The 22234-nt window shown below is 39.5% G+C and overlaps 1 protein-coding gene across 1 annotated transcript in view; it reads left to right on the top strand.

The window, feature by feature from the left end:
- Positions 1-2427: 2427 nt before the first annotated feature.
- Col4a6 (collagen type IV alpha 6 chain) overlaps positions 2428-22234 on the top strand; it is a 66949-nt gene continuing 47142 nt past the window's right edge. The window contains exons 1-11 of the mRNA XM_077106478.1: positions 2428-2475; positions 2858-2992; positions 4528-4572; positions 9359-9475; positions 11767-11835; positions 13499-13534; positions 17796-17858; positions 18815-18850; positions 19040-19081; positions 20417-20509; positions 21837-21890. Of these exons, the coding sequence (XP_076962593.1) occupies positions 2428-2475; positions 2858-2992; positions 4528-4572; positions 9359-9475; positions 11767-11835; positions 13499-13534; positions 17796-17858; positions 18815-18850; positions 19040-19081; positions 20417-20509; positions 21837-21890 (738 nt within the window). The remainder of the gene's footprint in view (positions 2476-2857; positions 2993-4527; positions 4573-9358; positions 9476-11766; positions 11836-13498; positions 13535-17795; positions 17859-18814; positions 18851-19039; positions 19082-20416; positions 20510-21836; positions 21891-22234) is intronic.

The raw sequence follows: 22234 nt of genomic DNA, 5'->3' as shown, positions 1-22234 counted from the left end.
TCAGTCCATAAGTCCGTGTTTCTCCAAGTGGTACCTTTTCAAATGCCCCTTTGATAAAAGAATTGGAATTAAAAAAAAGATTCATGAGGTCTTTTTTAAAAATATATTATTTTAGTTGTCCATGGACCTTTATTTTATAAGTGGTACTGAGAATCAAATCCCATGCCTCACACATGTTAAGCAAGTACTCTACCAGGAAACCACCACCCCAGCCCTCATGAGGTCATTAAGAAACTCACTTTCATCTTTGTGAATGGAACAGAGGCATCAACAAATTTAGTATGCCCACCCAGCCAAGGAAAAGGAAGCAGGCCATGGTCCCCTGCCTTTGCTGGTTGGAATCAGAGTTCCTGTTAAGTATAGCCCTAGAATCACCTCATCCCTATGTCTTCTTGTTTGCCCTGGGTGTTTCCCTGTTGTTCTCAAAGGCAAAGGAGTGGAGGTGGAGTGTGCCAGTCCTTATGCCTATATTAGGCACTGCTCAAGCTCCTGTAATGGTGTGAGAAGGATGGGAATTGGGCCCACTCTCAGTAGGCACTCAATGGTTTATCATGCTTTCCCCCTCGCCTCCCTTGATGTGGGAAAACTTTTGGCAAGACTCAGATTTGGGTCAAGCATTCAGTGCCCTGACTGGGTCTTCTCTGCTAGTAATAACATGACCTCAGCAAGCCCATCCTGATCCCATCCTCCCTCCAAGCAGAGTTCTCCTCCCCAACAGCTGGTTCTTATCTGCCTCCCTTGTTCCAGCCTCAGGCAGGCTGCCCTGGCCTCCTGCTGACACACACATGTTCTCCAGAATGCTCCTTGATGACTTTCAGCCCTGAACACTGCTTTCTTCCCAGATAGTTCCCTATGTCCTACCACATCAACTCTCTAACTTTCTTTCCTGGCTTTCCAGGCCCACTTTGGCTGAACCCTTTTGGCCATCCAAATGTAGCTCATGACTTCCCCCAGCCATAGGCCAAATGTAAGCATTCCTCAAACATCTGTGGCCAGTCTCTCCTGTGTTCCTGCAGTACTTGTGCTGTGTTCCAGACCTGTACTGTTTGTGATGATTTTGTGTATAGTACTCTTGGAACGCAGACTTTGACTTCTTTGCCCATTCTTAGCAGCATCCCAACATAATTGTTTTAAAGTATTTCCCTCTCCCTCTCCCTCTCCCTCTCCCTCTCCCTCTCCCTCTCCCTCTCTCTCTCTCCAGATTGGAAAGGAAGCTTATTAGAAAACTATAGTAATCATGCAAGTGTGGTTTTAGCATAAAAGTACATGTGAACAGAATAAAGCCTAGAAATACATGCACACATGTATCATCAATTGATTTTTGACAGAGATTTTTTTCTCCTTATACACACATATTGATTGTATGGAAATTACAAGAATAGTAAATAACAGAATCACTGTAAACAAAATTCCAGTGATGGGAGGAAACATCCTCAAGAGTGAACACTAACCCCCTATCTTCTTCATTCTCAGAAGCAAGCCTATTAGACAGTTTTTAGCCTACCACCCTTTGTAGCCTGTATGTTGGGTTTGTGAAAGATTGAGTGGTAGGTGGTGCCCCAGAGAAATGAATCTCCTTGGGCAGAGTGGCTTTTACTTCTTTTCATGAGTCTAAGTCTTCACGGGCTTGATTGACATCAAAAATTATACTCCAAAGGACCAGCACAGCTGTTGGCCACTTGTATCTCCAGTTTGTGACTCTAGACACTGCATAAGGCATCCGTCCTGTTTGGAGCCCTGTAAAAAAGATAAACCTTAAACATTAATAGTAAAGGGCATGATTAATGGACTTTTGCCAGAGTTTGTCACAGATTTGTAGGAAATTGCAGACAGTCAGTAAAGAGGCCGAGAGGTGGAGATGGAGCATTTATGAAAATAAGCTCTCTACCTGATATGGTGTTGTGTTTTCTGAGAGGTAATGCACATTACTAATGGTTTTCATTTTTCTGCCAAGAAAATTCAGTCCCTACTGGGATTTGTTCTAAATGATAGTCCAGGCTGCCTGTATTGTACCCACTGGGGTTAATTCTCAGTCTCAGTCTGCTTTAAAATGTCAGCCTGAACTCTCAGACTTAATTGTTACAGACATTTTATAACCAGGGCATTCAAAATCCTCAGGCTGCTCTCTCTTGCTACCATAATTGATGCTTAATAGATATTCACAGGCTCCTTGCATTTTACACATTCAACACTGTTCAGATTGGGGGGAGAGGAAAGGAGGGAGAATAGGAAGAGCAAGTAAACAGTACGTGTGTGTGTGTGTGTGTGTGTGTGTGTATGTGTGTGTGTTGTGTTTTCCCTGTAAGTATCTGTTGCCAGGTACAGAAATTTGGATCCTGGGATCAGCCAAAGATGAATTCTGACAGGTTGGTCAACTCAGAGGTTTTTGGATTCTCCCCTGCCCCCCTGGGTCAGTATTCTTTAAGCATGGCCATTTCCAAACTTCACTGCAAGCTTGTGGCTGGCCATTTGGATGTGAGTTTAAAAATGCCACAATGTTCTCTGGTGTTCTGTTCTTTCATTATTTTGACAATCTGATGGATGGTCTGGCATTCACTGGGAAGAAGACAATATTATCCAGCCTGAATAACTAATCTCCTAAGAAGTACAAAGTTGAAGGATCTTGGTGCACATGAATCTTATTAAATGAGCTTATAAAATGTGTTCTATCCAAATAAGCTTAGCAGCCCCTAAAATAGCATTTTTCTGATCCATGTCTGGAACTTTGGCATGCCTCAGAGATCTGTAAGCCAAAATTATTTAATGAAGTGGTGACAGTGTTCTTTGTGCATGGGAAAATGGAAAGTGTTGATGTTGAGTTCTGTATTGACTAATTGCACTCCTGTCTGTCTCTTAGGGGCGACCTGGACCAATTGGATTTCAAGGTCCCACAGGTCCTGAAGGCTTTGCTGGCCCCACTGGTTTATCAGGATTGAAAGGGGAAAGGGGCTCCCCAGGCCCTCTGGGACCATATGGACCAAAAGGAGATAAGGTAAGATCACCAAAGCTTGCTTTTCCTGTGATTCATGGATCATAAGCATTAAGGCCAAAAATTGTCAATCTCACTTCTGCTCAATTTTGGGAATAATACTTAGTAAATTTCTTCAGTGTCCAGCTACATACTTTAATAAAAGATGAGATGGGGGCTGGGGTTCTGGCTTAGTGGTAGAGCGCTTGCCTAGCATGTGGAGGCACTGGGTTTGATCCTCAGCACCACATAAAAATAAATAAATAAAATAAAGGTATTATGTCCATCTACAACTAAAACTTAAAAAAGAGGAGATGGGTGATATACTGCTGATGGTTCAGCCCATTTCTGGAGAGACTCTCATGGGCAAGCAAACTGTAAAGTACATTATTATCTATTTGCCAGACAAGTGGACTCACTGTGGTGAGAAATCATGTTCGTTGGAACTGGGCACAGATCAGAAGTCCATTCAGCCAGATACTAGAGAACAAGAACCCCAGAAAAGAGACTGGGAGGCAAGAGCTCAGAAGGTTTGGAAGCAATTTGGGCCACAAGTAGAGGGGAAAAACTACAAGAAAGGAGAGTGATAATATCTTGGTGGCAGGCCAACTGAGTTTAGCAACTCAGTTTATGTTCCCTGCCTAGTTTAATCACCTCCTATTAACCCGGTTGGTGAGGGAGGGATTCTCACACTAAAATAATGGGAATGGCTGAAGACACGACACCTAATACTGGACAGATGAGGTCGATAGCAGTTTATTACTTATATAGACTCACAGCTCAAGGGAGGAGGACACCACACACCATGCAAGACCACACAGTGATTGCGCTCAGGAAGACTGAACTAAGAGGCTGTGGGAGGTCTCAGACTTTATGTATCAAGAGCCCCGGTTCCTGAAGGATGACGTGATTTGACTTGTTTGAATAATTCAGTGGTCCAGCAGGGTATTGCAGCAGCTATTCAGGGATAAGCAGAAACTGCACCTGGTCCATTTGATAAAGAGGGTGGTTTGGCTACAGGACTTTATCTAAAAGAGCAGGTGGGGAGGCAACTCATGGTTAGGCTTCTCGAAGCCCTCCTGGGTTTCTCCAGATGTCAAAGCAGCATGTGATATTCGGCCTTAATTTTAAAGTTTAACACTATACTGCCTAAGGACGATAACTCATCTCAGAACACAGACACATCCAAGACCTTAGGTGAAAGCAAGTGATCACTTAGCACTGAAGTAGGGAACAAGGCCACACAATGTGACGAGGGAAATACAAAGCATTTCTTAACAACTTAGGTATTTGAATCACGTAAACAAACCTACCAAATCTAGCAGATATCAATTGAATTCCATGACTGTAATCCCAGAGGCTTGGGAGGCTGAGACAGGAAGATCATGAGTTCAAAGCCAGCCTCAACAACTCAGTGAGACCCTGTCTCTAGATAAAATACAAAATAGGGCTGAGGATGTGACTCAGGGGTTGAGTGCTCCTGAGTTCAATCCCCAGTATGCCCCACTCCATAAATGGGATTGTCTCTTACATTCATCTGCTTACTCCTTTTTTTTAAGGGTCCCATGGGAGTTCCTGGCTTTCTTGGCATCAATGGGATTCCGGTAAGTGTCCACAGATGCATTTTTAATATCATCCTATAGGTTCTACTTCATAGCTGGGGTACTTTGGCCTTAGCAACATCCTGTCTTATGCAAGCATGCTTAGGGTCAAATATTGAGATGTGTGTGGTAAGATTGGAAGGGCAGTGGTCACAGTTACACATGTACTCAATTATAGGAAGCCCTAAGTCAGACTGCTGAGGGGTAGAGGGGCATATGCATACATAAGAAACCATCCATATTTTAGCCCAAATGGGTAAGGTCTTGTGAGTTGAGGAAAGCTTTGATTGGAGATGAGGGACTGTTTCTAAGGTACAGAGGCTGAGCCATATTAGAGCATATACATGCTCGTTATAGGAGGATTGCGAAGGTATATGCAAATTAGAAAAAGTCCTTAATGATATATTTTTTTATCTTTATTTTATTTATTTATTTTTATGTGGTGGTGAGGATTGAACCTGATGACTGGCATGTGCTAGGCGAGTGCTCTACCACTGAGGCACAACCCCCGCCTTAATGATATCTTGATATATTTTGTCTCAATATTTTGTTCTTTTCAGCCTTACTTGATTTCAGAGTGACTTTCCCTTTAGATTTTATAAAGTGACTATTCCAAAGATCACTTGGACATAGACTCTTGGCATACACTGCTTTGCTACATAAAAGTAGTGGGTTGGGAGCTTGCAGATATATCTTTCTCCATTCCATCCAACCCAATCCTATAGTTGCTCCATCTTTGTCCTATATCTCCTCGTAACCCACCGCTGGAGATTCCATGGTAACATTTCCTCAGCCTTTAAAATCCTATTGTATTGTGTTTTGGAACTTACTGGCTACCACAATTTGGTTTTGCCCATAGTCATTTTTCTCTCTATTCAAACCCCAGCCTGGGCTGTTTGTCTAGTGCAGTGATTTTCAGTCTTTAAGAGAGGACCAGATCTTGTGCAGAAAGCTCAGTATATCAAGCAAAAAAGAAAAAGTGAAGCTCCTCCATTTGAAGGGGCCCTGGATTCTGCCTTTATCCTTCCAACAAATTCAAGGAGTTCCAATCGATATCAAAACATGCTTTGGGAGTCCTAGACTTAAGAGTTTCTTTTGTTATGCTACATAATCTAGTATTAATGAAGGGATTGCACATCTCTTTGTCTTAACCTGTAAGAATTTCATGATCATCTGCTATGTGCTAGGACTATACTGTGGGGACATAAAGGAAGCATTTGGCTATGGCTATGACCTCAGAGATATTATCATCTGGTCCATTTTCTCCCAAGATCTAATAGACATTTGTGGATTTGGAGAATAGAAGGTTCTCTTGTCTTGTATTTGTTATACATATCAACACGTCAGCTCTCACATTTCTGCATTCTACTTAACTTCAGAGTCTGAAAAATGCCCAGAAGTGGGCCAGTGGGAAAATAAAGTAGATGGGAATGGCCATCCTTTCATGGCATCTCCTGGCATTTTCTTATGGCTGTGTTCCTATCGTCACTTTAGCCAGTCTCCAGTCAGAGTTTGTACCTTCTTGGAACCAGGGATAAGAGAAACTAGAAAACTGGAAGCAGCCTCTACCATTCATCCTATAGATCTGGCTTTGACAGAGATGAGTGGAGGATTTGGAGCTTAAAGTGTTAACACACCCTTCCTTCTGTGGTCTCTTTTTAATGGGAGGTAAAATAAAGTAAATCATGTGAGGCCCACACTACTTCCAAATCAGAGTTGGAACCTGTCCCCAGGTCCAGCTGGACATTTCTGCCTTCAACTTGTAATCAAAAGAGCTCTAGAGCTTGCAGGAGTTGATCACTTCTCTTTGGGTCTTCATTGCTTGAGAGAAAGAGTTGCAGCTGTCCATACTCCCCCAGTGAGTTTGCTGCTCCCAGTTTTCATTGCCATTCCCTTGGCCCTTCCCTTGACTAAAGTTTGTCTATGTTTTCTGTTGACTTTTGAATTCTTTAGCTTCAGGTCTCAAGCTTCATTACTCCATGAAATCCTTCTTCCTTATTTTTTTCCTCTCTTCTAGCTATTTAAAAAGTATGTATTGAGCATCTTTTGTTCAGTACTTGCCTCTTCCTTCCAACTCTAAGGTCCCAGGAGGCCTTGCTCAATGCCTCACACACTCTAGCTTCTTATTACATACAGCCCAATGGTAGTTATTGCTTGTCCTGTGTGATAGTCTCATAGTTTCCTGAGAGCACAGATTAAATCTTCTGCTCCTCCCAGAGGCTCTGGAGGCCTACAGTTGAGTTCAACATCCCTCTGGATATCTAACAAGATTTAGAGGACTGACTCCAACCTCTAGGGCCTATTTTCTTTTTTGAGCAATAATTCTCAGACTGGCATGACTCCCTCAGACAGAGGAAAACAACGATACCATAGGCCCAGTCAGACTGATTTTTTTCAACTTTCAACAACTTATTAAGCAATTTGACTGAAACCATCAGCTTCTGCAACACAGAACTAAACTGGATTACTGCATGGATCTGGTTCCTTTCTTAATATAGGCTGATCATTAACTTAAGTGTCACTGGTTTGAGTCCAAAAACTCCATCTTTGTTGTCATGTAGACAATTTCAACATGAATGGGTGAGTAATAATTTCATGATAATCTGAATCTTTGCATCAAGGGGAACAACAACCAGTGGAGAGAATGAAAAAACAAGCATTCATCAAGATTTTCCACATCAGAACAATGTAGACTGAGGATAGTAGGGGCTGTGGCTTTTAATGATATGTCTCAACTGTGAATTGGGGCTGTTGGTACCAATAACAAATGTACATTTGTCAAATGCTTGCAGTTCAAATAAGTTGAGAGGAGCAGAGGTTTTCAAGTTGTTCTTTGCAATTTATGTTTATCTTTTCCCATGGAGTCAACCTCAAACATTGCCCTGCATAGAGGCTTATAAATGAGCACACTAGATTTATATACCCAAAGTGGACACATACCACTCACTAAGTGGGAATTTTGAAACTGGGTTCTGAGGAACACTGTTTTTCTGAAATACAGGAAGTATTCTTAGTCTGTGTACTCAGTCCCTTATGGCTACATTGAACTAAGGCTTCCTTCCTCAAAAAGCTACACTTACTCTCTTAGAAAACTGGCACACACATATGTAAAGTCATCACTTATAACAGCAAAGTGCCGGAAATTCTGTGGCCCTGAAAATCAAGAGGAAGGTTGAACTTGGCCTTTTGCTTACCTTTGCTGACTTATCTGGGAGAAAACTTGCCATTTATTGAACTCCTACTTAGTAAATCTAATCCCACTTGATTTTGACCAGAATGCAATGGAGTAGCCATTATTCATTCTTAAATTTGACAGCAACCCTATAAAGTAGGTGTTATTCAGCTCCACAGTAGAGATGAAGGAACTGAAGCTTCATTCAGCTGGAAAGAGGCAAAGCTAACATTAGAGCACAATTCTGAATGGCCCAAAATATATATTGTCTGCCATCCCATAGTATCAGCTGGATGAGAAAGGGCTGGAAAGTCTGAGTTCGAGATCAGATTTCAATTCTCGAGAATTCCACTAATGTAAAAAAGAGTGAACAGATAACCTTAGAATCCTGCAGGTAAGAGATATCAGGAATTTGGGTGACAAAACTAACAAAGGAATGAGCCCAAGTAAAAAATGAAGATACCAAAGAGTGAGAATCCAGGCAAAGGGAAAGGATTTGTTGTTAAACAGAATCAAAAATCTCAGGAGTAAGGAAGACTCCTGCGCCAGCCTGTTGTCTTGCCTTAACTTATTCTTGTTACCCAGCTGAGAGATAACCCCTAGGAAGTTCCACTGGGACAGTTTACAGTGGTCATTACTGGGCACCCCAGCAAGAAGTAGACAGTACACCCAAGAATTTAACTGAGTAGATTGAATAAAGAGTATACTTAAAGGATGTGGGAGGGATTAAGATAAACAATAGATGGCAAATGAACTAACTCAAAGCGATTAACAGCGTAGACCCAAAGAGGAAAAATGGAATTGTAGTACTGGAACCCAATGAGACCTGGAACCATGAAATAGCTGTTGCCCAAGAGGACCTAAGAATTTAGAGAAATGTGGCTAGTGCTAGAAATATAGCCAGTGAACAAGGGCATGGGGGAAATAAATAGTCTGTGCTCTGTCTCCTCTTGCTCCAATCTGCATCCTGAGTCTCCCAGTGAAGACTCCCAGAATCTCTTGCTGAAGAGAAGATACAGTTCCCTAAATGAGGCAGTAGCCTGAAATGTGATTTTGATTAAATGAAATTGAAAGTGTGGTTCTTGCAGGACTTGCTTATTTGGGGCCAAGCAGATTTCAGGAGAGGAGGCACTGTGGAAACTGCTGCTGCTCTGTAGACCAAAGTCCAGCATCAGTTCCCATGCAGAGCTTCGAATAGAGAAATCATGCCAGGCTTCCCAGGATCTGTCTGGTGAAAGGATTCCCACAGCCTGGCATGATTCCCTGTTGGGAGCAGTTCAGCTGCCAGACTGCTAAACTCCACTTTAGTACATCTTTGTACCCAGGGAATGTGAACTTATAGAACCTTATATATTCCATCTGTTTGTGCTTGATCCCTTTAGTTTCAGCTTGAATCCTATTAAAGTATTGATCCTTTGAGAAGAGGTATCTTTGAGCTGCGATTAGTCACATGTACTTGAGTCTAAAAGAAAGATATGAGAACATATGTGGTGGGGTTAAGCAAGTAGACAAGGAGCCAAGAGTTTAGCAGGATTCTTGTCTTTTCTCACTGTAGAGCCTTTTGGATTAATTGACAATCCTGTGGCTGACATAATCCTTTCTTTTCTATTTGAACAGGGCCACCCTGGACAGCCAGGCCCCAGAGGTCCACCTGGCCTAGATGGCTGTAATGGAACTAGAGGAGCTGTTGGATTTCCAGGCCCTGATGGCTATCCTGGGATTCTTGGACCACCTGTATGCTGCCAGATCTTTGCACTTCAATTTAATTGGCATTGCTTGCCTCCAAATATGCTCTTTCTCTGCTCATCTGGCAACCTCATTAAGCTTCTTTGGGGCAGTCACTGCAGTCCCTTGTCCAAAGCTGGAATCTGTGTTGGCAACACAACGGCAACAGAAGTCTAAAGAATACCAGTTGCAGGGGGTGTACACAGGCCACACTACTTCATGTTGCTCTTTAAATATTGCTTTTGGAATCAGCAAGATTGTTAAAAGGTTATAGTACATTTCAGAGCAAAATATACACTTGGGCTATCTGACATGTTCCCACATCAGTGGATACTGGGAAATGCTTGGAAGGTTTACATATGATCTAGAAGTATTAACAAGATCCCAGAGGCTTGACAAGCTTGATATGTGCCAATGGTTCTTAACCAGGGTGATTTTGCCCCTCAGGGGATATTTGGCAATTGTTATTGATATCTTTCCATGTCTCAACTGAGGGCTCAGAATAGCACCGCCCCCCAAATCAAGGAATCCTTTGGTCCAATGTATCACTGGTGCTGAGGTTAAAAAAAGCTAGTCTCCACCCCACATCATTACCCTTGATTGTGGGGTTGATATTTATTAGACTCAAGTCTCATCAGTTTTACTTAATTATATTCCTCCAGATAAGGCTCAGATATTTGGATCTAAAGAATCTCTAGTATATATCATATCTTTGCAAGGCTGATTTCTTTTAAAGTGGCTGGAAAGAGAAAATAACACATTTCAAGCCATTTTTTAACCTCACTTGAAAAACATTTAAATTAATAAGGGTTCTTATGTGAGACTTTTAACTAGAAACCAATGTATCCATTAAATAGCTTCATAGCTACAAGAATTAATTGGCATTTCACTAGAATAGCATCACCATTGCCTTCAGTAACCAGGTTGTGGGTGTACCTGTGAGAAAGTGAGACAGACAAACAGACAAATCACAAACCCCAGATTGCCATAAAGGACCTTGACATCTAAGGACCAAACCAATGTATAGCTGAAGGGGGAGGCTGTAGGAAAAGATATATTCCTAACATGGAATAATCTGTGTGCATCACAAAGGCCTCCAAACATTGCCATGGCAACAGGGGAGAGGAAAAGAATACTTCTGTGGTGATAAAGGAAAGGGAATTCTGCCCCCAAAGAGAATAGAGATCCTGAGGTAATAAAACATCCACTGATGAACACAGGACATGGGTAGAAACTTAATCCTGTCCCTAAACCTTACCTTAAGCCTAAATAGGAATTTGGGAATGTATTTTACTAAGCTGAACCTTACCCCCTGCTGAATACCCGGGAATCTCTATTCAACCAGTTTCTTTGAAGCGTCTTTGAAAAGAATAGTGACCACAAGAATAAGGGGAAACAGGCGGTGTTAGGAAAGAAACTGGTTTATGCTTCTGGGACCATGTTGTTCTTTTATAATACCAATGGTCTCTGCACTCAAAGAATCCATCATTTAGTCAACACTTCAGTCCCCAAAGCTTAGCCCTTCCCCCAGTACTAATCCTGATTTCCCCTTAGATGTAAGGACATCGATTTTCCCCAGGAGGACAAACTTTAGAAGATATTAGCCAGCATTTGCCACTGAGACAGCAAAAAAGAAATCTAATTCAAAGATTGGGATTGGGTACTTTGAGCTGTTTTCCATGTTAACAACACAATGCATCAGCCCCTTACACAGGTGTTGAGGTGGAAGTTGTGTGGTAGAAGCAGAGGATGACAATGGTTTTATAGGTATCTTTTAGACCAGAGGCCTATAACTGGTACACAATGGCACTTGGCCTATAGCCTGTTTTTACATTTGAAAGATATTTTAAAAGAAAGAACAAGAAAAATATGGGGCAGATTCCAGATGTGACCCACAAACCCTAAATTAATATCTGGCTCTTTATATAAAAACTGATGACCTTTGTCCTAGGCTCTGTCAGTGTCTTATACCTGTTGGGGGTAGAGTAGTGAACTCTAGGCTTATGGATTATGTGTTTGTTCAGATCAATGGTATGAATAAATGTTAAGTTTTCTTCTGTCTAATCCATATCCTTTAACATACCTTTGACTTGGGGAATGGAGGAATGGACATCTAACCTTGAGACACTAGCAACTGTTAAGGGGTCATGCTTTGCCCCTTAGCATAGCTAGTTCTGTCATAGAGTAAGCCAAATAATTTCAGGCTCTCATAGTTCCATCGTCCATCTGATCAGATCATACTATAAACAAAACTATGCATGCATGTGTTTCTTCACAAGTTTCTCTTATTATTTTTTCAGGGGCTCCCTGGTCAGAAAGGCTCAAAAGGGGAACCTATTCCTTCTCCAGGGAGTTTTGCAGGAATGAAGGTAAGAGTCTCTAAAGCAGCCAGCTGAGTAGGTTGTAAGATGAGCTCCCCAGGATTAGGCCCCACTTCCAATAAAAAATATTTCTACAACTAGCATCTGTGTCTCTATTTAAGGAGCAGACCAAGCTGGATTTAAAAGGATCTGGAGCTTTTGTGGTGCAAACACTGACAGAAATGTTTGTAACTATACTGCCAAAGAGATCTGCCTTGTAGGATCTAGACCAAAAATAAGAGACACAACAGTTTGCATGGGTATAATTTTCTTTGACAAGCCAAGACGTTTTCTAGAGGCAGATATATTTGGCATATCCTAGAATCCTTGACCTGTGTATATCTTAGTTTTAATTCATATATGTCTGTCCACCTCAGTGTGGCCACCAGCCCAGGATCCTGGTCTGGCCTTCTCTGCCTCTGCATATCATCCTATCACCCTAGCTGGGCACTCCATATATGCAAAAACATGCTCATCAGCTCTGAAGCTAGATGGAAACTTTCATCTCTTGTCAAAAACCTTCTTTTTTCTTGTGACTGTACTCTTAGTATATGCTGCCTGATATCCTTGTGGAGTCTCATAAACCCTTCTTCCAAAGGATTAACCCTTTTTCTTTGCAGAGTAGGAAAGGAACCCATCATTGCCCTGATAGCAGATGAGAATCTAAGGTCCCAACATCTGAGGGGAAGATGCTCCAAGCTCACTCAGCTACTCAGTGGCACTTTTCTGACTTCCATTAATGTACACAGCAGGGGACACTGGAAACTGCTCTGGAAGACAGAGATGGGGTTGTGTAACTGGAGAACTAGAGATGATCCAGGGTTTGGGCTGTTAAGTATAGGTGCCATAAACAGTAAATGCAATGTTAGAATTGGGAAGGACCTTGCCATTATCAGATTTTATATTGTTCATTTGACAGATAGAAAAACTGAGGTGTACTGAGGCTTTGTAACTTGCTCAAAGCCACACAGCCAGTTAACCAAAGAGCTTAACCCCAGGCAGTGCTATTTCCATGCTACAGAGAGCTGATTTTTGACTGCAAGCCAAGTGGGGTAAGACTAGTAAGTGTCAAAATATAGCCATTGTCTTAGCAAACATTGATTAAATGGTTTTGCCCAAAATCAAAGAGACCCTAGATCCAGTGGAACACAGCAGTTTCCACAAGATGGTTATATTACAGATTCATACAGTGGCTTAAGATGCTGCAAAGTAATTAAAACGTAATCAGAGACTGTATGCTCTGTTGATTTTCCCTTGAAATGTCTGATTTGCATTGTATACATATGGGCACAGATTCTCTGGGGATGAAGGCACACGGGAAGGTAGCTTTGCCTTCCTCTAAAAAGAGCAGGAAAATCAGCAGCCTGCAGAAGCAGTTTCTAATTGATAAGTTCCTAGCAAAGGTGAAAATTAATTAATCCAAGTAAAATATGAAATCCTGTTCAGCCAAGGCTATAATATTTGTCTTCAAGAGTCCAGATTTTTCATAGGAAAAAAAGTAAATGGTTGAATATGTCCAATTCATGCAATATTTAAAACATGAAATGTTGGCAGAGGAGGCCCAGGTTTTCTGTAATGCATTTTATCTCCATGAATCTTAGGTTAATTGTCTAAAATACTGCAGGCCTGATTGATTAATCTCTTCAGTGTCCCGCCTTTGTCTGTTTCTCAGGGGGATCCTGGACTACCTGGACTGGATGGAATCCCTGTAAGTTGTTATTTATGTATTGAGCTCTCAGTGTTTAGTCGACAGTCACAGGTGGTGTTTTGTTTTTTTTGTTTTTTGTTTTGTTTTGTTTTGTATGGTGTTTGAAGGTCTTCATAGAGATTCTTAATGCAATCTACAGAATTGAGATAGAACAGGTCATACAATTCCCATTTCTCTGATGAGAAGTTACCAAGAAGATGAACTGTCTACCTCAAGTTTCACAACAGACAGGCTTTCAGACTTTAGGTCAATAACCTATGTAGCCCCCCTTTATTTGTGGGAGATATGTTAGAAAACTGCCAATGTATGCCTGAAACCATGGATAATATCAATATATATATATATATATATATATATATATATATATATATATATATATACTATGTTTTTTCTTATACATACAGACATACGATAAAGTTTAATTTGTCATTTAGATGCAGCAAGAGATTACCAAAAATAACTAATAATAAAACAAAACAAGTATAATACATGGTAATAAAAGTTATGTGAATGTACTCTCTAGCCCCTTTTGTTTTGCTTTCTCTCAAAATACCTTAATGTACTGTGTTTACCCTTCTTCAAAAATATGAAATGATACAATGCCTATGTGGTTAGATGAAGTGAGATAAATGACTTAGGCATTGGGATATAACATTAGACTACTATGTAAAGCTCATTTGACCATAAGATCTATGATACTTTTTCCATTTAATATTTTCAAACTGTGGTTGATTGGGGATAACTTAAAGCATGAAACATGAAACCATGGATAGGTGGGGATTACTGTTTTCTCTGGAAGTATTAGGAAAAGTATCTTGCCTTTCATTCAGCAAGCATCTATTAAGTGTTCAGTGCTGTACAAAAGAAGTAGAAAACACTTATTTAAAAAGGTATTCCATATGAGAAATTATTTTTAGGGACTCTGATAATTGTTTGTGAAAGGCCTTAAGTTGTATTAAAAAGAACTTTGTGGGCTGGGGTTGTAGCTCAGTGGTACAGCGCTTGCCTTGCATACATGAGGCACTGGGTTTGATCCTCAGCACCACATAAAAATAAATAAATAAAGATATTGCATTCATCTACAACTAAAAAAATTTTTTTTAAAAAACAAGCTTTGTCTTTTCCTGCTTAATGTCTGTGTTACTTTGACTAAATCATTCCATGTCAATAAGCTTTAGACATATATGTGCAAAATAATGTAAGACTTGAATTAGATAGTCAGCTATGATTACATGATATTGTGGGATTCATTTTGGTATAGTTGCTACATCTGAACAAAAAGTAACCATTGATAATCTGCTCAAGTTTCAACCTTTCTTTCCTGGTAACTCACGTATTTGCACACTATCAAAGGATTGGGAGTGGTATTCTTCAGAATACAAGAACACAAAGGTTGATATTGGTCTGAAAAAAAAGATTCATGGAGGCTGGAGAAATACTTGGAATACTGTGGCCACAGAAGAATATCTGGGTTGACAATTAAATACTGCCTGTCAAATTACAGTATAATCTTACTGGATCAATACATAAAGTTTACTTCTTTTACCTGTTTTTAGATACAGGCTGCTTTATACATGTTAGATCTTTAATCATTTAAATAAACATTCTCTAATGTAGAAAGAAATCCAAAAAAAAAAAAACAAGCTTTGTTTATTGGGCACAGTGGTGCACATCTGTAATCCCATCAACCCAGGAGGCTGAAGCAAGAGAATCTCAAGTTCAAGGCCAGTGTGGACAATTTAGTGAGACTGTCTCCAAACTAAAAGGGCCTAGGGATATAGCTCAGTGGTAGAGTATCCCTAGGCTCAATCCCCAGTACAAAGAAGAGGTTTTTTTTCCCCTTGAACTTGACATAGTCATCACTTTCCTTTGAAGTAGCCTAAGAATTGCTCCTTCTTTTTTCCATCTTTCCTATATTCCTTCCTTCTTCCCTTCCTTTTTCAATCCTCAACAAATATTGAATACCTCCTAGGAGCGAAGTGCTATGAGTTCCCTAAGGCAACGTAGACACAGTCCCTCCCCTCCCCATGTAAAAATTAATGGAAGGAATGTGTTATAAGAATTCCACAGTGATTACCAGACTAGGAGACACTGCTGTGAAAGATAATTTACTGTTTTAAAACATTAATTTAAAATAAAGGTTATAAAAGAAATAAAATAGAATTCCACAGCAACTTAGAAGAAGAGATGCTACTCACCTAAAGATGCATCATGGGAGACTTGTATCTTAGAGAAGGTGGCTTCTGACAAGTATGGATGGTGTTTAGACTTGCAGGCAGTGGGAGGAGGCTTTAGGCAAGAAACAAGAGGTATGCAAGCCTACACAAAAACAAAGATGAGTAAGGGCCAAGGGCATATAGGTCCCCTGGAGCTACACAAAGTAGGTTGAAATGGTGTGATCAATAAGTTTGTAAAATAACATACACTGTTTTTGCTGCATACCTTCTCGTAGGGATTTGTTCCCTGTCCAAAAAAGTACAGTGTCTATTTACCCAGTCATCATATAGAAAGTGCTTAGATTGGATGATAGGATGTTTAATGACTAAAGCAGAGATTTGTGATCAGTAAAGAGAAAACAGGCTGTTCTTTTCAAAGCAATGTTTATATTGTCATTCATTCTTAGGGACAATCCTTGAATTCCTCTCTTTTTTTTCCTCCTAAGTCCTGACCTCTCTTAGCCTTGGGATGAGGGCAAAGATTTACTGGGAAGGGACAGGAGGAAATTTTCTGATTGATGTTCATGTTGTATACCATAATAGCAGATTAGGTTACAAGGTTCCCAATGGAACCAGGCCTTACATTTCTCCAATCTTTTGCTTGATTTCTCTGCCTTGCCTTTAGAATTGGTGTTCAGTTCTAAACATTTTCTAATTTCCCTTCTGACTTTTTCTTTGACCCATGGAGTATTTAAGTGTGTTGTTTCATTCCCAAGTATTTGACAACTTCCTAAATATCTTTTTAATGATTTTTAGTTTGATTTCATTGCAGTTAAGAGGGCATGCTCTGTGTGATTCCAATCCTTTTAAACTTGCTGAGGTTTGGTTTATGGCCCCACATATGATCTACCTTGGTGAATGTTCCATATATGCATGTGAAGAGAACATGTATTCAGTTGTTGTTGAGTATAATGATATAAACAGTATCCATTAGATCAAGGTAGTTGACAATGTTGTTTGGATCTTTAATGTCCTCATTTTTTTAAGTTCTATTAATTAATGAGGGAGAGATGTTAAAATCTCCCACTGTAATTGTGGATTTGCCTACTTCTCCTTGTAGTTCTGTCAGTTTGGACTTCACATACTTTGAAGCTCTGCTGTTATATAGATACATCTAATATTGTCTTCTTCATGACTTATTTATCATTATGAAGAGCCCCCTCTTTAATTCTGATAATTTTAAAATCTCTGTAAATATTCTTTGTCTTGACATTTACTTTATCTGACACTAAATAGCTCTTTTTCTTTCTTTTTAGTTTTTTCCTTTTTATAGCATTTTAGTAAGAAAATTAAAATATAGAGTAAAATTGAATGGAAAACACATACCATTAATATTTTATTATACTTGATTTATCCCTCCTCTATCCATCTATCCATCCTTCTAACAATTCACCCTACTCTTGATGCACTGCAAAGTAAACTTACAATGGGAACACTTACTCCTAAATATTATAACATATTATCATTAAACTTCACTGTTTGCAGGTTTTTCTTTTATATAAAATTTGCATACAGTAAAATTCACAGATTTTGAATGTACATTTGCTTAATTTTCACAAATGCATACTACTGTGTAATCCAATCCTCTATTAAGGAATATAACATGAACATCACCTCGAAAATTCCCTTCTGCCTCCTGCTGGTAAATCTTTGCCCCTACCACAAAGTTAACCACCATTATGGTTTTTTCCATCATAGATTAATTTCTGTCTGCTCTAGAACTTCATATATAAGAAATATTGTAAAGTATAGCCTTTTGAGTCTTGCTTCTCTCATTTAGTACAGTGCTTTTGAGAGTCATCCACACTTTTCATATATCAGTAGATTGTTGCTTTTTATTGTTGAGTATTTATTTCACTGTATGGATGTATTATAGTTCATTTATCAGTCCTTGTGTCAATGGATACCTGGGATAGTTCCATTTATTTACTATTATGAATAAAGTTGCTGTAAGCCTTCTTTATTAAATTTGTGCACATAGATGTTTTTATTTTTCTTGGAAAACCGTCTTGCTTTTTGACCATGGTAAAACTTTACTACTCTAGGGCCCACGTGGACCACCTGGATCTCCTGGAGATTCAGGATCCATAGGACCACCAGGATTACAAGTAAGACCAACTTAAATCTCGTATGTGATCACAATATTGACATGACTGTTTTCTTTACCTTGCTACAGATTAAATGTAAGCCTATGTAATCCAGGCCGTCTTAGTAGAGAAGGGCAACTTCCCTTCCTGGAGGATTAAAATGAAAGATGTTCTTGCTAGGAGCTATTGGTTATCTTTATTTGTCAGAGTCTTTCTTACCATCCAATCTATAACTCTAAAGCCTCCTAGTTCAGCTCAACTCAAAGTATAGCCCAGGGATGGCAGAAACATGACATATCTTCTGCTATCTTCTGCTCCCTTACCCAAAACAGACATTGCTAATCAATCATACCACCACCACTTCTGTCACATACCCTGAACATAAAGCTTCAAATTCTTCTCAGCATTGAATGTTGGATGGCTCTACCTACCTACCTATTTTTCTGATATCAAATATGTGTATCACTGGTATATGTGCAACACATGACATCCCTTTGCTTGTGACTCTGGCTTACTTTCACCAAGTCATCATTTACAATTTTTGAACCTGTGGGCCTGGGGTTGTAGCTCAGTGGTAGAGCACTTGCCTAGCACATGAGAGGCACTGGGTTTGATCCTCAGCATCACATAAAAAGACAAATAAACAAAATAAAGGTATTGTGTCCATCTACAACTATATATATATATATATATATATATATATATATATATATATATATATATATATAAATTTTGGATCTGTTGGGAAGAATGATACATGAAGTCTTCATTACCTTAGTATGAATTTGGTTACCAGGTCAATTTGAGAGTTTTCTCAGGAGATTAAAGAAACTATAAGAGAAGGAGCTAGAATCTGCTATAACAAGGTAACAAGGTCAGTCTTCACCAAGCCAGGAAGAGGACTTATCCCCAGTGACTTCCAACATGCCCATATTCTTTGAAAATTGACAGGTGCTAACTCTTTTCTTGTAATCTAGGGTCCTCCAGGCCCCCCTGGTTTCCCTGGTCCTGATGTAAGTATGTATACATTGCCTTATGGCATTTTATCTCCTGTTACTTAGTACTCTGGTTTCTCCAGAGAGATACTAGTTTGGTTAAGTTTACTTTCTGGTAAGAGAAAAATAATACTGCATTTCAATTTAAGTTCCTGGAACTTGTTTGTAATTGATTTTGTTTTTCTTCCCTGTACCCCTGTGCCCCAGGGAAATATGGGGTTAGGTTTCCAAGGAGAGAAAGGAGTCAAGGTAAACAGATTTTGGAAAATACAATCTGCATTACACATGCTCCAAGAAATGTCTCTAATTTCTTGAAGCATGTGCCTGCTTGTGAAAGAGAATTGGTTCTTTTTATGTGATAATAATCTTTATAATTTATTTCTTATTTGTTCTTTTTAGTTATACATGACAGTAGAATATATTTTGGCATATTATACATACATGAAGTTTAACTTCCCATTCTTGCAGTTGTACATCATGTGGAGTTACAGTGGTCATGTATTCATATATGAATATAGGAAAGTTATGTCCAATTCATTCTACTGTCTTTTCCATTCTCATTCCCTGTCCCTTCCCCCAACCATCCACATATCAGAGAGAATATTTGGCCTTTGGTGTTTGGGGTTTGGCTTATTTCACTTAGCATGATAGTCTCCAGTTCCATATGGGATTGGTTTTTCACCTTAAGAAATGGGCATTTCCTTATCCACATAGATTTCCCTGATGGGATCCCTTGAGGGCTGCATGTACACATGTGACACATCAGCTTTTGTGGTTCTTTATCTTTCAGAATACTGTCATCTCCCTGCTTCTTACCTGTCTTAACAAACATACCCTCCTGAAATATTTCTTCACTTCCCTCAACCTGGTTTTCCCTGTGGTTTTGTAGATCCCATCACCTTCTTTCCTTTTCTCTGCTTCCTCCCTTCCCTTAATACTTCCTGCTCCTCCTTCTCCTCTTTTTCTCTTCTCTCTCTCTATCCCGGTCTATCTCATCTATCTCTTTCTTAACCTCTCTTTCACAATTCTGTTTTATTTCTCTCCTTCCCTCATTTCCTTCTGTATAAACTGTATGGTGATTTGGGAATCTCTAAAGAGGCTGGGAACTTGCCCTCCACCTCTTCCTGCCTGGCTCTTTGGATAGCACTGCTTTGTGAAAGAGCAACTGTTGCCTCTAATGTCCCAATAAACACTTCACTGCCTCTGCTTGCGTTCTTGGCAAAGATTTGTACCAGTTAGAGTTGATCATTGTTGCCAAGAGGTAGCTGTTCACCTTGCTGAAACCCCTTTGTGGCTGTCTTCTAAAAACCCTTTTGTGCATGACCATGGCAACCATGAATCCATGGGTTTCTTTTATCTATCTTGCTTCTTCCCTCTGCAGTGCTGGTACAAAATTCATTTGGTCAGGCTTATAATTCTCAATCCCTTGGCAATGAGAGTTTTGTTTCCTCATAAATGCAAGGATGAAACAACCACAGTAATGGACAGTTTATTTTTTTAATTACATCCAGAGGATAGACTCACCCTCTGGATAAATAGTCTGTGTGGTTTAGCCTTTGTTTAATGTTCCCTTTGATTTTACAGGGGGATGTTGGCCTCCCTGGCCCTGCAGGACCACCACCATCTACTGGGGAACTAGAATTCATGGGATTCCCCAAAGGGAAGAAAGGATCCAAGGTATTAAACACTTAGAACAGAAAAAAATTAATAATCCCTTTCTTAGTAATACCAGAATTCTTCTGTAATATGAGAGTATTCTAAAAAAAATAAAAGGTTTTAGGTAATGGACCTTTGTTTGGGACTAAGAGTAAAGCCTTCTTTCTTTTGTACCTTGTGAAAAGCTTTCTAAAAAGCCTGAGTCTGTTTTTCAATGTGTAGGTAACAAGAATTAAACATTTGGGATTTTATCTTCTAACTCCCAAACATCTCAATACTTAGGTTGTCACCAAAGCACTGTAACAGAACACATACCATAGAAATGTTTCATTTTGAGTTATCTTTTTTGATTTGTTCTTTTTAGATGTACATGACAATAGAATGTGTTTTGGTATATTATATATATATGGAGTATAACTTATTCTAATTAGGATCCCATTTGAGTTGTTTTTTTGAAGATGTTATTTGACCTCAAAATTTGACAATAGGATATACTGTCACCAGCTAGTAGCAGATGTCCTGATTTACCTGATCTAAACTACCAAAACCGACCCTGTAACTTGTTTAACTGAGATATTTCATAATCTATATTTTTGCATAGGTGAATATATACTATGTACATGGTTGGATTTGAATGGCTTTGTTCTGTTAAGGTGTGCAGATAATCTTTCATTAACCTGAATTCCCTTCCTTCCTAGGGTTCCTTTGAGTTTTATCATATTTTTTTCCTTGGCTAAAGGGCCCAAGCTGGCAAGCATGATTTGTCTCGCACTTTTAATATTGCCTTTATAGAAGCTCCAGGCCCCTCCAAGTTTACAGGAAATAATCATTGATTTAGGAAAGTCTGGGAGCATATAAAAGTTTGTCTGCCTCCCTGATCACCTGCATACCTTAGGGAGCCCTACTATGGTACCTATAGATAAATTAGCAAATAAGGGAAAGACTGAAGAGAACACTATGTGTGCCTATGCAAGTTGCCACTGTTATTCTAGTCCCAAATTAGTAACTTCATTGTAGCCTGTAGTTTGTTACAGGAAATCACACTGAACAGTTTCTTCCACAAGAAAAAAATAGTCATTCTTTCTGTCTTCTAAACAGACAATGCATTTGAGATTCTGTTTTAGACAGTCATGGGTCTTGATCTTTGTACATGGCAAAGCGCTCCCTAAACAAGATATCTTGATACAGCTGCCAATCGGGCAACATGGGGATCTACACCACTATCTGATTCCCCAGTCCTAATATCCATAAGTTCCTCACTCCCCAGCACAAATTCTTTGAGAAAACCATCCTTCTTTGTGTTTGCTGCTCCCTGATGCTACTTACTAGCCTTTGGCATATTTTCCAGGGTGAACCAGGGCCTCCAGGCTTCCCAGGCATGAGTGGCCCTCCAGGGTTCCCGGTAAGTCTTCCTACTTGGTCAACATATATTAAAGGGATTGATTGGACAAAACCTTTAGCACTAGGAGGCTAACAGAAAGACCTCTTCTCATGGTGGTTTAAGAGAATGCTATCAGTATCACTATAATAAGGCATTTAAGGAAATTTTCTTGATTCTTGAATTCATGAGGACATTAATGTGATTCTCCATGAATTTGTATATTTTAGAGGTTATCAGCTCAAGCTCTAGCATTAGAACAGAATTGGGCTTGACTTTTGGTTTCATCAGTTTCTAGATTTTTTAAATTTCCTTAACTTTTCTGAGTCTTAGTTCTCTAACCTACAAAAAAGTGATAGAGTGGGTCT

Source organism: Callospermophilus lateralis, chromosome X (genome assembly GCF_048772815.1).
Source record: "Callospermophilus lateralis isolate mCalLat2 chromosome X, mCalLat2.hap1, whole genome shotgun sequence".
NCBI classification, from domain to species: Eukaryota; Metazoa; Chordata; class Mammalia; order Rodentia; family Sciuridae; genus Callospermophilus; species Callospermophilus lateralis.
The sequence above is the reverse complement of the archived record's forward strand: the minus strand, read 5'-3'. Positions and strand labels throughout refer to the sequence as shown.